The 15,611-nt window shown below is 45.5% G+C and overlaps 4 protein-coding genes across 4 annotated transcripts; 2 read left to right on the top strand and 2 right to left on the bottom strand.

The window, feature by feature from the left end:
- Positions 1–163: 163 nt before the first annotated feature.
- On the top strand, positions 164–1,338 carry SERLADRAFT_478238 (uncharacterized protein; the record flags this gene model as incomplete). The annotated part of the gene is made up of 6 exons (XM_007323213.1): positions 164–274; positions 362–442; positions 497–579; positions 636–950; positions 1,011–1,100; positions 1,156–1,338. 6 exons carry the CDS (start codon positions 224–226, stop codon positions 1,214–1,216), a joined length of 681 nt encoding a protein of 226 aa, XP_007323275.1.
- Positions 1,339–1,670: 332 nt separating this feature from the next.
- SERLADRAFT_418141 (uncharacterized protein) lies at positions 1,671–7,568 on the bottom strand (the record flags this gene model as incomplete). Its single annotated transcript, XM_007323214.1, has 16 exons — positions 1,671–2,127; positions 2,190–2,255; positions 2,397–3,945; positions 3,995–4,285; positions 4,507–4,808; positions 4,969–5,261; positions 5,328–5,526; positions 5,791–5,989; positions 6,048–6,098; positions 6,157–6,383; positions 6,499–6,632; positions 6,681–6,845; positions 7,127–7,147; positions 7,194–7,252; positions 7,362–7,439; positions 7,536–7,568. The coding sequence occupies 16 exons, from the start codon at positions 7,566–7,568 to the stop codon at positions 1,727–1,729; spliced, it is 4,068 nt and encodes a 1,355-aa protein (XP_007323276.1).
- A 474-nt stretch (positions 7,569–8,042) lies between these two features.
- Positions 8,043–11,770, top strand: SERLADRAFT_442669 (glycoside hydrolase family 95 protein; the record flags this gene model as incomplete). Its single annotated transcript, XM_007323215.1, has 19 exons — positions 8,043–8,304; positions 8,361–8,443; positions 8,568–8,673; positions 8,734–8,769; positions 8,842–8,977; positions 9,038–9,729; positions 9,788–9,793; positions 9,845–9,930; positions 9,993–10,070; positions 10,131–10,136; positions 10,199–10,259; positions 10,319–10,335; positions 10,388–10,465; positions 10,531–10,639; positions 10,704–10,799; positions 10,850–10,890; positions 10,957–11,265; positions 11,321–11,425; positions 11,483–11,770. 19 exons carry the CDS (start codon positions 8,043–8,045, stop codon positions 11,768–11,770), a joined length of 2,595 nt encoding a protein of 864 aa, XP_007323277.1.
- Positions 11,771–11,799: 29 nt separating this feature from the next.
- On the bottom strand, positions 11,800–12,625 carry SERLADRAFT_401072 (uncharacterized protein; the record flags this gene model as incomplete). The annotated part of the gene is made up of 3 exons (XM_007323216.1): positions 11,800–12,058; positions 12,120–12,267; positions 12,323–12,625. The coding sequence occupies 3 exons, from the start codon at positions 12,593–12,595 to the stop codon at positions 11,943–11,945; spliced, it is 537 nt and encodes a 178-aa protein (XP_007323278.1).
- Between the last annotated feature and the right edge of the window lie 2,986 nt (positions 12,626–15,611).

The following is a 15,611-nucleotide window of genomic DNA, read 5'->3' on the forward strand; positions in this document are numbered from 1 at the left end:
TATTTCTTTTCATGAATTAGGTATCAGCTATAGTGCCAAAACATTACTTGCTCCTCTAAGATCCTGGCTCTTGGGGTACCAAGCTCGCTAACTTATCTAAGCATAGCACAAGTGTCTGGGGTCCAGTGGTATCATCCCATTCGAGTACTCCTCGGGCCAGCTTACGGACTGAACAACTCGACTGAAGTTCGTACATTAAACATTTGTCCCATTTGCAGTCATTATGTCTCGCCCGATGAACGACGATGAGGTCCTGGCCGAGCTGAATAAGATGGTACGCTCTTAACACTCCCGATCTAGTCATCACAGCTACCGCTTCAGTGCACTGGACACAGAATGCTGAAAGGGCTGCAATTTCCAGGTCGCTTTCATAAGGCAGGAGGCGATGGAGAAAGCTCGAGAAATACGGGTGAAAGCCGATGAAGAATTTGCTATCGAGAAGGTGAATCATGGCATGCAGCAACATTTCATACGCATCTAACGCTTGTCTCATCAGGCCAAGCTAGTTAAGCAAGAACAACAAGCTATTGATGCGCAGTTCGAGAAAAAGCAAAAGGGCTCAGAAATTGCTCAGAAAATGTACGTATTCTGCGTTTTCAGCGCAAGAATCTCAACGCACTGACTGTACGTTGCAGTACTCAATCGAACTTGACCAACAAATCGCGTCTGCAAGTTTTACACTGTCGCGAAGAACAGTTGCAAGACTTATTTTTGGCTGCGCGTTCAGAAATCCTCACGTTTGCGGAAGACGAGGGCAGATACACACAGTTTCTGGAGGGAGTGATTGTACAGGGTTACCTCCAACTGTTGGAGCCTAATGTTACATTGCACGCTCGTGAACGTGATGCTGACGTAGTAGCGCGCGCAGCGGAATCAGCGAGCCAGGTGTACAATGAACTCAGTGGCAGAACAGTGAAATTCGAAGTGGAGACTACTTTGAGTAAAGAATGGTGCGTTGTAGCGCCTAGACCTCCAGTTTTGAAAACTGATAGTAGTTTTGTGTTTTGTAGTGCTGGGGGTATCAAGCTCACGAGCGGCACACGACGAATCAATATTGATAACACTCTGGATGAACGCCTTAGGTTGCTAGAAGACAGGGTGTGTTTCGCCTGTTGGTTATGACACGGGAGAGATGTGCTGATTGATCTAACAGATGTTGCCTGAAATTCGCAAGGATCTCTTTGGTCCCAACGAGAACCGGAAATTCTACACATGAAAGCAGAAGTGGCTGGTTTTATTGTGCCTGCACTACATACCATTCCTCGTCGACGGCGGAGAAGCCTTAATGAGATAACATTTTTACACTGTTACTAATACAGAAGTCGAGAACCGTGTTGTTATTGTGTGAGCGCGAATATATCCAGATGGTATCAATATCGCTCTAGTTGGACAAAAAAAAAGTCAAGCAAAAAATAAACACCAATGCATTAAGAGGGAATCGAACCCTCGGCGGGTCGATGGCAACGACCCAGGTTACCACTACCCCATTAATGCGTTGATATCGCCTTCCTTTATGTAATATTCTGCGACAGTGAATGCTTTTGGTTTAAAAGTCGCAAGATCCAGACTTCAAGTTGTCGCGGTCTTCCTCCTAAACGCCCAGAGGAGACTACCTACACTGTTGTACAAGTAAAAGCTGTACCTAATCCGTGGTGCTCGAGTCCTTGAGGAGTGGCGAAGCGATAATAAACAGTCTAAACTCAGAAGGTCTATACTGTATCTTGGTCTACATAGCACATTGTACCCATGATGTGCCATGCGCGAAGGTGGTAAAATCCAATCTTGTCATCTCATCTTGTGCAACAAACAAGGTCCCTGGCCAATGAAGCCCTTCGCGAAATTCTGGAGGAATCCACAGTATCAACTCTCCATCTGTTCCAGTGATCCATCCGTCATCATCATCACCCCATTTGAAGCCGAGGGGATCACTACTGCTCCTATGTAAAATTTCATCGCGAGTTTCATCTTCTACATTCCACACACGAACTCTTTTGTCATAGGATCCGGACACGATGCGTTTGCCGTCAGGTGAAAACGAGACAGACATAACCCACGAAGTGTGTCCATGCAATGGTTCAGATGCACCGGTTTTCGTATCCCAAATTCGGATGTTCGCATCATATGACCCTGACACGATGGATTTTCCGTAGGGGAGAACGCGACCGACGTGATCCAGTTGGTGTGCCCACATAACGGTCCAGAAATTTGTTTTCCATTATGTGAATCCCACACCCGAATCGTTGCGTCCCCAGAACCTGACGCGACATAATTGCCATCAGGGGAAAACGCAATTGACATAACCCACGATTTATGCCCTAGAAAGCGGGCAAGATTCTGACCCGTGACATTCCAGATACAGATAGTTGTGTCGTAAGATCCCGACGCAATGCGCTCACCGTCAGGTGAAAAAGCAACAGAAGTAACCCAGTTAGTGTGACCCCTGAATGGTCTAGAGAAAAGGCGGCCAGATTCGGTGTCTCTAACACAGACTGTTGTGTCATGGGATCCCGATACAAGTTGTTTTCCAAATACAACAGATGTAATGGAGCCAGTATGACATTCTAGCATCGTGGAAACAAGGGTCCCTGTTTCCGCGTTGTGAATTTGAATAGATGCACTATTAAGTCCTGCAGCAATGTACTGGCCATCAGGTGAAAAGGCGATGGAAACGACCCAATCAGTTTGCTCAGCCGATCCGAGTATACACTGTTTTCCCGTCTCTGCATCATAGATGCGGATTGTTGCATCATCAGACCCAGATGCGATACGCGTCCCGTCTGGCGAGAAGGCGACGTACGAAACAGGTCCAGTGTGGCCTTCAAATAGCCTAGAAGCAAGAACGCCCATCTCTGCATCCCAAAATCGAATTGTTCTATCACGAGACCCTGATAAAACACGCTTACCATCAGGGGAAAAGGATACGGATGTTAAACTTCGAGAGTGCCCTTCTAAAGGCCCAGAAACTAGGTTGCCGGACTTCATGTCCCAAATGCAGACCGTTTTGTCCTGAGATCCCAAAACAATGCGCTCCCCGTCTGGTGAGAAGGCAATCGAGTTGACCCAACCACTATGGGCCCTAATTGGCTCAGATATGAGAACGCCGGTCTCCACTTCCCAGATGTAAATCATCGCGTTCTCCGATCCGGCTGCGATATACCGGTTATCAGGGGAGTAGGATATAGACAATACACTCTTCATTTTGAACCCACGCAGCCTACAAAGAGGAAGGCCTGTCTCCACTTCCCATATATATATACTTGAATCTTCAGACCCGGATGCAATGCATTTCCCGTCGGGCGAGAAAGTGGTTGACATGACCCAATCATCGTGTCCTTTAAAAGGACCAGCGGTAAGATCGCCGGTATCGACATCCCAGACGCATAAAGTTTTGTCATCAGAAGCAGTTGCAAGGTGTTTTCCATCAGGTGAGAAAGACACTGATCGGATCCAATCGGAGTGTCCTCGAAGCGGCTCTGAAGTAAGATTGCCAGTCTCCGCGTCCCAAATGCAAACCGTCTTATCGTAAGATCCAGACGCAATACGCTTGCTGTCGGGAGAAAAGGTAACTGATTTAATCCAATGTGAATGCCCTTGAAGTGGGCCAAGAACTAAGTCGCCTGTCTCTGCATCCCAGACTCGAACTGTCGAGTCCATAGCTCCAGATGTGATAAATTTGCCATCAGGTGAGGAGCTAACGTCCGAGATAGAGTCCGTGTGTCCCTCTGCTACGTATAGCAGAGCGGGCCAGTGTAATGGTTTACTGGTTTGAACAGGGATGATCTGCTTGCATCGGTGCTTGTATTGCCTCGACACTTTTGACTCAGGCGGCGCAAAGGCCAGTGTCGACAGGTATATATGGGAAGCACTGCGTGTTATAGGAACTTTAAAGGTAGTTGCGAACCTTGAGGCATCAGTAGCTAAATCCGCCAGATCACGGCATACATCCTGTTATCCTATCAATGGTTGCGTTCGATGTGTAGATAAAAAGACTTACTTTGCTCCACCTGGCTATCTTGAGTAGAGAAGGAGAAACGAGAGGAACACAGCCGAGCAAGCTTATCACTTCTAGCCAGTACAAAAGCTTCGTATCCACCACGTTTTTCACCAAGCTAAGTAATTTGTCGTTTGGACACGTTGCATGAACATGATCAGCCCAAAATTTGCACGCATAACCCAGAGGTGGTGATATGTTTTCCTTCAGGCGTTCCGCTAGATCATGAATACCTTCATTGCTTAAGTGCGACGTTTCTAAATTGCAAATATTGAACTTGAGATCCTGCATAGACTGGAGGCATATGTAAGCAAGGGTTTCATGGGCAATGGTAGGATTTATTGCCCAAGGGTGACCACCACACCGCTTTGCACTGATCAGATAGTCAGCAAAGGATGCACGCAACATCCTCACTGGCTGCCCGGGTCTCCACAGGAAGAGACATTTCAAGCGGCACAAAATATGTTTGCACAATCTCCCCCCCCCTGTAAACCTATTACCTAGTCAATCATTACGTCCGTCATTGGGATTCTGCCAACCAGGATAGCACCCATAATTGCATGAAAATCTGCCAAGAAGTGTTCGCTATCCCATTTCCCAGAGGTATCGAGGGCTGTCGAGTACAAAGCATCCAACGCGACTTCTGCTCGCTCATGAGAGCGAGCTTGTAGCAAAATTTCGAGCTGTTCATCAGGATTGTGACCCTCCAATATGAAATTCGCTGCAACTGATGTCCAGATGAACAATCCCGCCGAACGCATCGCTAGTTCCTCCATTTTTTTCATTTCCTGGCCAGTCCGGGGCCAGATCGAACATTCTGTGGCGTTCGCGTACATGCACCATTTTATTATGGAGGTATAATCGTATGTCAGTTGCGTTCGAAGGTGTCGTGATGTCCAATTCCCTTGTCAGTACATTTTGTTGTCCACATAATGCGGCCTCGATATCAGACTCGGCCCGACTGGTTACGAACATACGAAATGCGGCAGGAAACTTGCTAAACTCTCTAAATAGCAACGGTAAAAGATCCTGTCGTGACCTCGAATCACCGCACTCGTCCAACGCATCGATGACAATCACGATTGGGCCTTCTGCGGACATATCTGCGATAGATTGAAGTGGTTCCAGTAATAGTGCCTCGAATTGCCGACGCAGCGGGGCTTCAGATATTCTACTGTCTGATTCGATGACTGCAGACATAGCAGACCGAATGGACTTGTGGAACGAGGCAAGTTGATACGCCAGAGTGCGTATGACAGCTGCTGGATCACTGTGAGTAGGATCATTTTTGTCAAAAAAGATAAAGGCCCCAAGTCGACGCAATCCACGAAATTACTCTGCAATGGTAGCTGAAATCGTGCTCTTTCCCGCTCCAGCGAGACCATGCATCCACAAGATTTTCTGATCGTCCGAAGGTGTGATAAGCCATTCTGTAATAAAGGCAAGGTCGTCCTGACGAGTTCCAGAAAGGCATTCAGATCGTGAGGAAGCGTCCATCCGGACAGATCTAAGGTGATTTAAGCTGTCCCTTTCGACTATGAAAAAGCTAGTTTCAGTGATTCAATTCCCAGAGGTGAGTATACATCTCCGCACTTAATGTTTCCACGCTTTCGAGCGTTTGTGCAAATACGAAAGCTGTTTGCAGAATACTACCCGAATCGAGAGACAGTTTGAGTAGGGTAAATACATTTGAAAATTCCGTTATTTTTTTACTGTAGTCAGAAAATGTCTGCCTAGCTAGTCGACCTGGGAGTGTAGTTGCAACCTTTCGCATTCCAGCACAGAGTTGTATTACTCACCTCCAAACCCGTGGCCCGTATATTCACGAATAAAAATTGTAGACTCAACTGTCTGCAATAGTATCTTGTCGATTGTATTTCTGAGTAGCTCAACCTTACTTGGCAATGCTTTGACAATACCAACAAAGGAGTACGCGTCCTCCATAATAGAGATAAGAGCAAAAAGTTGTTCGTCTCTGTCCTTTTGATCTCTAATAACCTAGGGAGTTTGATTTTCGTTCAGTTCAAGGCATTCAAGGCGTGGAAGAAAAACCTACATGATAAACTGAGCTGATCACTTTCCAAGCAAGGGTGGCGTAAGGGTGGACCTGTATGAGAGATCAGCGTGATTGAAATTCATCTAAGATATGTCTCGATTGGATATACCTTAGACAACTCATCTAATATTCGTATATAGGACTCTAATTTTGAGGCAATATTGCCAAGGATATTGATCAGAGCATCTTGCGTTGCGCTTGTTTCACTTCCAGTAAAAGTATCCGAGGTACTCAGGATATCGAGAACAGAAGTCTCTGATAACCCGGCACGCAGGACATCGTGCTGTGAGTTATCCACGGCTGAGTCAACGGCTTTGAGCAGTAGCGTGATGGAACCTGGACTGGAATTACTAGATTTATTATTTGGAGCTAGTAGATCTAGCTTGACAGCTGGCATGCAACCTTTAAGCCACGCGTCGGATAAATAGGGCCGAACAATGTAAACACTGACCAGCATCACGGTTGCACAGTGCGAGGAGCTCATTCAAACGTATCTCAATACGGCCTTTGCAAGAATCTTCTTTTAAAAAGAAAGACTTTTGTTTGAGATACAAAACAAGAAGCGAATCGGGGGTGGTTGCGGACCTTAAGTAATGGTGAGAGATCTCCATCTGTATCCACGCGTTAGCTTACAATGGCAGGTCTTCATTCCACACCGGTGCCAACTTTCTTTTTGCTACAGTAGTGCGCTGAGTAATCCCTTCCAGGTTCACTTCGACGTACAAATCCAGAGCTTCCTTGTATAAACGCCTCGCCTTTCGATGGAGGCCATTTGCTTCGTGAACTTTAGGGAATTTCCTACACGTGAGAGGCGCAATTTCAAGACGTCCAATGATGGGGCACTTACTATATAACGAATAACTATGCCGCATAGTCCGCTGATGTATCCAAATGCCCTTCGTGCGCGTCCACAATCTCTAGGGCGTCGTTGCGTTCACACAAGAAGTGAAATAAACGCTGAGCTTGATGTTCGACGCGATGATCCAACAGGTACTGATTCTGATGGCGTTCCCACATCTGTCGATCTTAAATAGGAGATATAAGCGCCTGGTTTATTTCAACCGATTACACTTACTTACGCTACTCTGGCTGCAGAAACCCTAAACAATACGTAGGTATACCTGATTCTCTAAGGAAAGCACGTACCATGTAAACCTCATACCGCTACCTCTTATCGACGTCCCGCCTCTTTTCTGCATCTCATTCTAAGACGACTGGCATGCGAACCGATCTGCATACTAAAACGATTCCGGTTCGCAAAAAAGTAGCGTGTAAAGGACAATGAAGACAGTTATCAGGGGAAGTAGAACTTACATGGTCAGGATGAAGAAAGTCCAAAGAAGCAAGTAGTGCATGAGCCCAGATACCGTAGAACAACCCAGAATGAGCTCCCTACGCACGAACTTCACATTCGTCTATTTCTATAAACTTGCTGTGCTCTCAGGTAGAACCCATGAGAATTCGCTGGCAATTTAAACAGCAGTGTACGTGCGGTATCGGACGCCCATATTCTGGCTCCATTGCGGTGATTAAAGTAAGTCCAGCCTTGCATCTTCATCAGCATCTGTTGGTTGGTTCTGGTCTAAAAAGCTTCCCTCAGAGGTTTGTCCGTGGTCGAGTGGTGCTTGAATGCGTTCCATATGGTTTTTCATCAAAAGACGCGTAGCACGTGATGCGTGACTTTCGTGACGGTCCGACCTTTTCTGTGCGAGTACATGCCCAGTCTCATGGACGCGCCGCCCTCTCTATTTCGGTACGCCTTTGCTCTATAACCACGACAAGTCGCTCTCAGACTCCCCTCTGACCACGTCCTCAGGGAAAACGACATCTTCTTGACCATATTCAGGTCATCACCTGCGCGGAAGCCCTTGCATTTGGGGTTCACAGTTTGTCATGTGTACTATTACCCTTCAACTTACCTGAAGATACCCCCGGTTAGAAAACAATAACAGCAACCCTAGGTTCTCCGTTGCACCTTAAAAGCCTCGCTTGAATATGGATTCTCTGTCGCAAGCCCCGGTTTTCGAGTTTCGAGAGGCGATTCTCTCAGCTATATCTTTGCTTGCTGGTTTGCTCCCTCAAAGCTTTCTAATGTGGTTCAGGCGCATATATGGTGTCCTGACTCTTGCTACTTATGTCACTCTGACTAAGTCAACTCCCCCCGGCTTTCCGAGCTCGGGGAACGGCCTATGGTACACAACACCAGCTACCTTATGGGCCAAACAAATGTTGCCTATTGGTAATGGATATCTGGCCGGTAAGCGGACGTCTGATATTGGACACCAATGGCTGTTTAATACCGTTCCTATACAGCAATGATACCGGGTGGAATATTCCAGGAAGTTACTCAGCTCAATATCGAATCATTATGGCAAGGTGGCCCATTACAAGATCCAGTAAGTGTACTTTTACTTTTAGCATGGCACCGTGCCTCAAAGACGCAACTCGTGGGCTTGCTGCACATAATATTAAAGTTGTGAATCTGTTCCAGTAGTTTTACTGATGGGTTGGTATTTACAGTCTTATAATGGTGGTAACAACCTGCCTTCACAACAGGCACAAATGGCTCAAGACATGCAATCCATCCGCCAGTCCATTTTTGCCAGCCCTAATGGGACAATAAACAGTCTGTTTAGTTCCATCCTCTTTCCTGATGCCTTGTCTTACCACAACATTCATTTGTAAGACATCGAAGAAATATGCACACCCCCTGGAGACTACGGTAAATTTACACCTCCCTGAAGGTCACGCGCGGGCACTTATTTCACACTGTTTCCCGTGCGGCCCGTTCAAGGCTCGTATTCCGGGGCTGGGTACTTCATATCTACACTTAACAATACCGGAACAACATCAAACTATGGAAGGTGGCTAGATCTCGACGAAGGAGTAGCTCGAACCACTTGGTCTCAGGGATCTAGCATATTTTCACGGTTGGTCTCAGGATAATCCGAATAGCCAGACAACTATTTATCATCAATGTATTTTCACAGTGAAGCATTTTGTTCTCACCCCGCTCAAGCATGTGTGCAATATGTTAATACTAGTGGCCAAGCATCTCTACCGACCGTTACTTATGCCTTCTCCGTGTCTCAAGAGACTGGACTTCCAGCCCCGAACGTAACTTGCTTGGACAACGCCACACTAAATATCAGAGGTTATGTAACCAATCCAGGCATGATGTATGAGATTATTGGAAGGGTGCAGGCCTCTAATGGCACTGTGTCATGCAACGTTGTTTCTGGGTCCACTCCTACAAATGCCACAGTTAGCGTTTCAGGGGCCTCAGAAGCGTGGATCACCTGGGTAGGCGGAACAAACTACGACATTGACGCAGGAGACCTGGCCCATAATTTCACCTTCCAAGGCGTTGATCCCCACAGCAACCTCGTATCGCTTGTTTCATCTGCGACGTCTAATTCCTATACCGAGTTGCTTTCGGAGCACATTGCGGATTATACATCATTGATTTCGCCTTTCTCTCTTTCTTTGGGACAGACTCCTGATTTATCCACACCTACGGATCAGATCGTGGCTTCATATCAAACATATGTGGGCAATGCATATTTAGAATGGGTTCTGTTCAATTTCGGGAGATACTTGCTCACTAGTAGTGCGCGAGGAATTTTGCCTGCGAACTTGCAAGGTAAATGGGCAGATGGACAGTCCAATTCTTGGGGTGCAGGTATGTCAATTCACTCCTATGTTCAAGTTGGGGTTGATTGTCGATGTCGCATATGTAGATTATCGTGAGTTAAATGATAATCACTAATCTTTCAGCACTAATAGCGACCAACTAGATGCAAATATCAATCTTCAGATGAACTACTGGTTTGCTGAAATGGCAAATTTGAATGTTACGCAGTCGCTTTTTGACTATATGGAGGTATGCAGTTATACGAAGACTTTTCATTTGTATGTGCATCGGCTGAATTAGGTCGTAATCAGAAAACCTGGGCGCCACGAGGAGCCGAAACAGCCCTGATTTTGTATAACATCAGCCAAGGCTGGGTTACTCATGACGAAGTGAGTGGTTTCGGTGAATCGCTACATTTGTATGTTAAAGTTATGGTCTTATGGCAATAGATGAATGTATGCATTTACGATACAGAGAAGGGAACTGAAATTGATATAGCCATTTTTTTCTTTTACAGATATTCGGACACACGGGAATGAAGCTGGAAGGTAATTCTGCACAATGGGCTGACTACCCAGGTAAGGAAATATCTGTATTATACATATTAGCGATATACTTAAGGGCTGGTATAAATAAGAATCTAATGCCTGGATGGTACGCATTCGAGTTAAAGTTGTCACCGCTAGCCTAACCTTACTGTCGCCAGATGATACATGCATGGGATCATTTCGATTATACCAATGATGTTGAGTGGTGGAAAGCTCAAGGGTGGCCTTTGGTGAAAGTATGTCAAATGCACGTATGTGGGAGTTTGTTTTATTGATCACGCATCGCTCGTCTTTCTTGTAGGCTGTTGCAAGCTTTCACCTGGAGAAGTTGATCCCTGATCTTCACTTCAACGATGGTACCCTCGTTACGGCACCTTGTAACTCACCTGAACAGGTACCCATCACATTTGGTAAGAATATTTTGTTGAATGTTGTATCCAATGTTCTTCTAAACTTCATATTAATTATTGACAGGGTGCGCGCATGCTCAACAGCTGATCTGGCAACTCTTCAATGCGGTAGAGAAGGGATACGAAGCTGCGGGCGATACTGACACTGCCTTTATCCAAGGTATATACTCCAATTTCTTCGCTTTGCTATATAGTCACACAGAGTTCTAGCCATTGCTGCAAAACGAGAGCAAATGGACAAGGGCCTTCGTGTTGGTTGGTGGGGTCAATTACAAGGCGAGTGAATTCATCTTCTGCTCTCCCCACTGTCCTAATAGAACTACGTTTCAGAATGGAAGATGGACATGGACCAGCCGAATGATACCCACAGGCATCTTTCCCATCTCATCGGCCTATACCCTGGCTACGCTATTTCATCGTATTCTCCGGAATTACAGGGAGGACTTACCTACAACAATACCTTCTTGAACTATACGAAAGAGCAAATATTGGACGCGGCGACAATCAGCTTGATACACAGAGGTAATGGTACAGGGCCAGACGCGGATGCGGGCTGGGAGAAGGTATGGAGAGCTGCATGTTGGGCGCAGCTAGGGAATGAGACGGAGTTCTACAGGGAGCTTACTGTAAGTAACGCTCATAGCTACAGCCGAGCCATGCTTACTGGCCGATTATTTGCAGTATGCCATAGAAAGGAACTTTGCACCTAACTTGTTCGATCTGTATAGCCCAGGTACTCTTCCATTCCAGATCGACGCGAATTTTGGATACCCTGCTGCAGTTCTAGTGAGTAATATAGATCTTCAATCCTCCTGACCTTAGCTTATTCTTGTAATTCTCAAGAACGCGCTTCTCCAGGCGCCCGACGTAGCTAGCCTTGACATCCCGCTACAAGTCACCCTTTTACCTGCGCTACCTCTGACCTGGTCCTCAGGTGAGATAAAAGGTGCGCGTATTCGCGGGGGGATAACCTTAGACCTGCAATGGAGTGGAGGGAAACCTACCTCAGCGGTATTTACTGTTGACAGTAGCGTGGCTGGAAGACAGAGGGATGTTGTAGTCAATTATGCTGGAAAGGTTGTCGGAGAGTTTACATCGAACCCTGGAACGGCGAAGACGGTCACTTTCTGATTGATGATCTTCAGGTTTATTCACCTTTGACTGCTCTTCCGGAACAATATCTTGGATTACCCAAACCACAGAACTGTATGCATGCTGGATGTATTCTGTGTACATGATTATACCGAAATCTCTCTGCTTCCCCTATAAGAATACTACACATGTATGAAGTTGAACTTCGCATTTAAGCTCGGTAATTTACTCTTGAGCAAGCTAACCAGAATTCAGTTCCTCCTTCTTCACTCCACCCTAAGGCTCCAAGGTCACATTCTGCGCAGATGAGGAGCTTAAGCTTCTTGGCTGTAGTTGTGCAAAGGATAAGCTGTCAGGAGACTTCTGTCTAACTAGAAAAAATACTCACCTCCAGCATTTGCGGATTGCACCGGTTGTGTAAAACCAATATTCTCGAATGCCATCGGAGAAGGAGTGATCAGCCACCAATGTGCTGTAGCAGGAGGGGCCGGAAGAGCTGGAAGCCTAGGATGAACAGGTTGGTTCGGGGGATCTAGCTGTTATGCATAAAATTCAATATTGAAGCATCGCGCGATTAGGTTGATTACCAACTTCGACACTCGAACGCTCTACCCATTTCCCTACACCACTCTTAAGGATGATGCTGCCACATCCATCTTGAGGACAGACAAGGTCGAATTTATTCAGTGATGTCCCTTCGTCTGAAGCATCTGACTCATAAACATCTAAGACTCCGTTGGGAAACGAGGCAAGCGTTCGAGTAGCAGGTCCAGCTGCTGCCGGTCTTTGCAGAGCATCCCATATTCCAGGTGGGAACGACGGTATACGCTCTTCCAAAGGTGTAGTAGGAAGTTCTGTTGGCATATCATGGACACTACTATAGATTTTCCATTCTTTCATTCGTTTTCATTCAACTATTCCGACATTTTGATACATTACATAAGTTTCCTAATTAGGATACAGAAAAGCGCACTCATCCTACCAGATAGCCTATGCATGGTATGGCGTTATAACTCATACGTTCCCACACTGTAAGGTGTACCCGGTTTTGAACTGCCTTGCTGTCACAGCCGGCGGGAGTGCATGCGGAACGTCCTGCGCAACCATACACTTACCACTCATTTCATGCGCTGTATCAAACTACTACTGTATAGTACGACACCACCATACAAATGAAGCATTTGTATGGTCCAATGCTCGCATACTCGTAGAGAATCAGATGGTATCTCGCCACTATCCCAGAGTGCTGATTATAGATAGGTGGTATGTGATGTGATGACAAGAACTGTAAATGAAAAGACTCTCAGTCTTTCTGGTAAATGACTGATATATTATTCAAATGTACCTGTAAATGAAAAGACTCTAAAGGAATGTGTAAGTATGTGTTTAACTGTAATAATGATGTTACTATACCTCAGTCTTTCTGGTAAATGACTGAGGTGTCTAAGGTAGGATGAGTGCGCTTTTCTGTATCCTAATTAGGAAGCTTATGTAATGTATCAAAATGTCGGGATAGTTGAATGAAAACAAATGAAAGAATGGAAAATCTATAGTAGTGTCCATGATATGCCAACAGTATGACGCTCAAATTCACTCTGCTCACTATATTAAGGTGTATGGTATAGTATAACCATATGTGCTAGTACGTCAATAGCATGACAAAACCGGATAAACCCGGTCTCTGCTGAAGCAGCCATTGTTCTCCATGGAGCATAGCCACCACTCCATGGAGTAACCATTGTTCTCCTAGGAGTCATTATACTGTAGCGAGTAGCACCTCTGACTACAAGTAGTAGGAGGTTTAGTATAGAAATACCTCAGTCGTTTCTATAGCCTCTTGGGCAGCGGCTGAGTTTCACATAGGTTTATTAGGTTATGAGCCCTGGTGCGCAAAAGCTACGCATGAAATAATTCTTATTTGAAACAGCAACCTTGGAACCATGACCACAGCACATAATACATCCGCATGTCCAGTTCTCACTGGACCCAACAATTTTCGGATATGGAAACTCCGGATCATCTCAAAGCTACGTCGGGAAAAAGTTCTCCAGGTTGTTACTGGAGAGGAGCTTAAGCCCTCATCAGGAAAACCTACCTCCTCAGAGGATCCTGAGATCACCTGGATACTTAAGGATGAGAAGGCACATGGAATCATCCAGGACCACATCTCTGATGCCCTCCTAATGAGGACTGGAGACCTCACCAGCTCCAAGGAGTTATTTGATAAACTTGTCTCACTCCATCAAACGTCCAACATTGCCTCGGCCTTCTATTCATTCCAGCAACTCACCAAATTGTCCTGGGATGGGACATCACCTATCCAGAACCACATTGCGAAAATCCGGACAATTGATTCACACCTCTCCGAAATGAAACTAGAAGTTGATACCAAACTCATGGCTTTTGCTCTTCTCCAATCTCTCCCATGCATTCCTGAATGGCAAATATTTCAGTCATCAGTAATCAACACGATTGAAGAAAATAAACTTACCTTTGATGCAGTTGAGATCCGGATCACTGCAGAAGTTGCACGACAGTCAGGGAAGGCCCCTGGAGGTTCCGAATCAGCACTCAAATCCGAGGAGAAATGGTGTAACTTCCACAAAGCCAAATCACACAACACCTCGGAGTGTTGAACACTTCAGTCAGCTGAAAAAGGTCAAAGGAAGAAGGGAAAGGAAAGACACAAGGATAAAGGAAAAGAGAAGGAAAAGGCAAATACAGCGGAGCAATCATCTGGATCTGACTCCGAGGAGGAACAAAGTCATATTGCATTGGAACATGTACATATTTCCAAGCCCCTTGCTAAACGCATTCAAGCTTACCTTGTGTTGGAACCCAATAAGACCAAAACAACAATTATTATTGACTCCGGAGCAACATCCCACATGGTCCCTCACCGCTCCTGGTTTGAGCCAGGAACATACCATGTTCTGCATCCTCCGAGGACAATCAGTTTTGGGGATGAATCCTCTGTAAACGCCATTGGCATTGGAACAGTAATCCTACAAGCAACTGTTGGCAAAAATGACTACAATATTGCACTGTCAAATGTCTTACTTGTGCCAAACTTCACGTTAGCACTTGTCTCTGTCCACAAATTGTCCAAAACGGGGTTATCAACACTTTTTCCAGCAGGGTCAAATGCTTGTGAAGTTCGGAAAAAGGAGGAACTTATCCTCACTGCGTTACACAAGCGAGGACTTTATCACATCCAAGCAAAACCTGAAATCAACCCGGAGTCAGCTTTTGCAGCAGTAGATGTAAATTTATGTTAGTTTTGGTGATTCTGCACCTTTGTGCTACCTATATATTTTCATTCCTTTCTCTATCTATTCTTCTATCATTCACTATTGATTGTGTTTTCTATTATTTCGCCTTTGTGGCTGCTTTGTTTACCTTTGTTTACAAAACTTCGGACAGTACTGCAGAGTCCAATGCTTCCTATTCTCTAGTTACTCACATTGGACTCTAGGTACTGTATACCTGTCATACTCTCTAATAATATAGTTACTCACATTGGACTCTAGTTCCAGTCCCTGATTGCTCTCAGCAAGTGGCTAGACACTTCCTTCAAGCTTTGTTCTTAATAATTTATTGCACAGGAGAATGGGACACATTGGAATGGACCGCTTGCAATGAATGGTTACAAAAAGACAGCTCCAGGACATAGACACCCTTACCGGAACCCCGGAGTTTTGTGAACCTTGTGCTTTAGGAAAGATGAAGAAATTACCTTTCAAGTCCACTGGAGGAAACCGAGCCAAGCGCCCCATACAAATTGTGCACACAGATGTTGGAGGACCAATCAAACCAACTTCCAGGGAGGGTTTTCGGTACTGGATTATCATTGTAGATGATTTCTCCAAATTTCCATGAA

Source organism: Serpula lacrymans, assembly GCF_000218685.1.
Source record: "Serpula lacrymans var. lacrymans S7.9 unplaced genomic scaffold SERLAscaffold_15, whole genome shotgun sequence".
NCBI lineage: Eukaryota > Fungi > Basidiomycota > Agaricomycetes > Boletales > Serpulaceae > Serpula > Serpula lacrymans.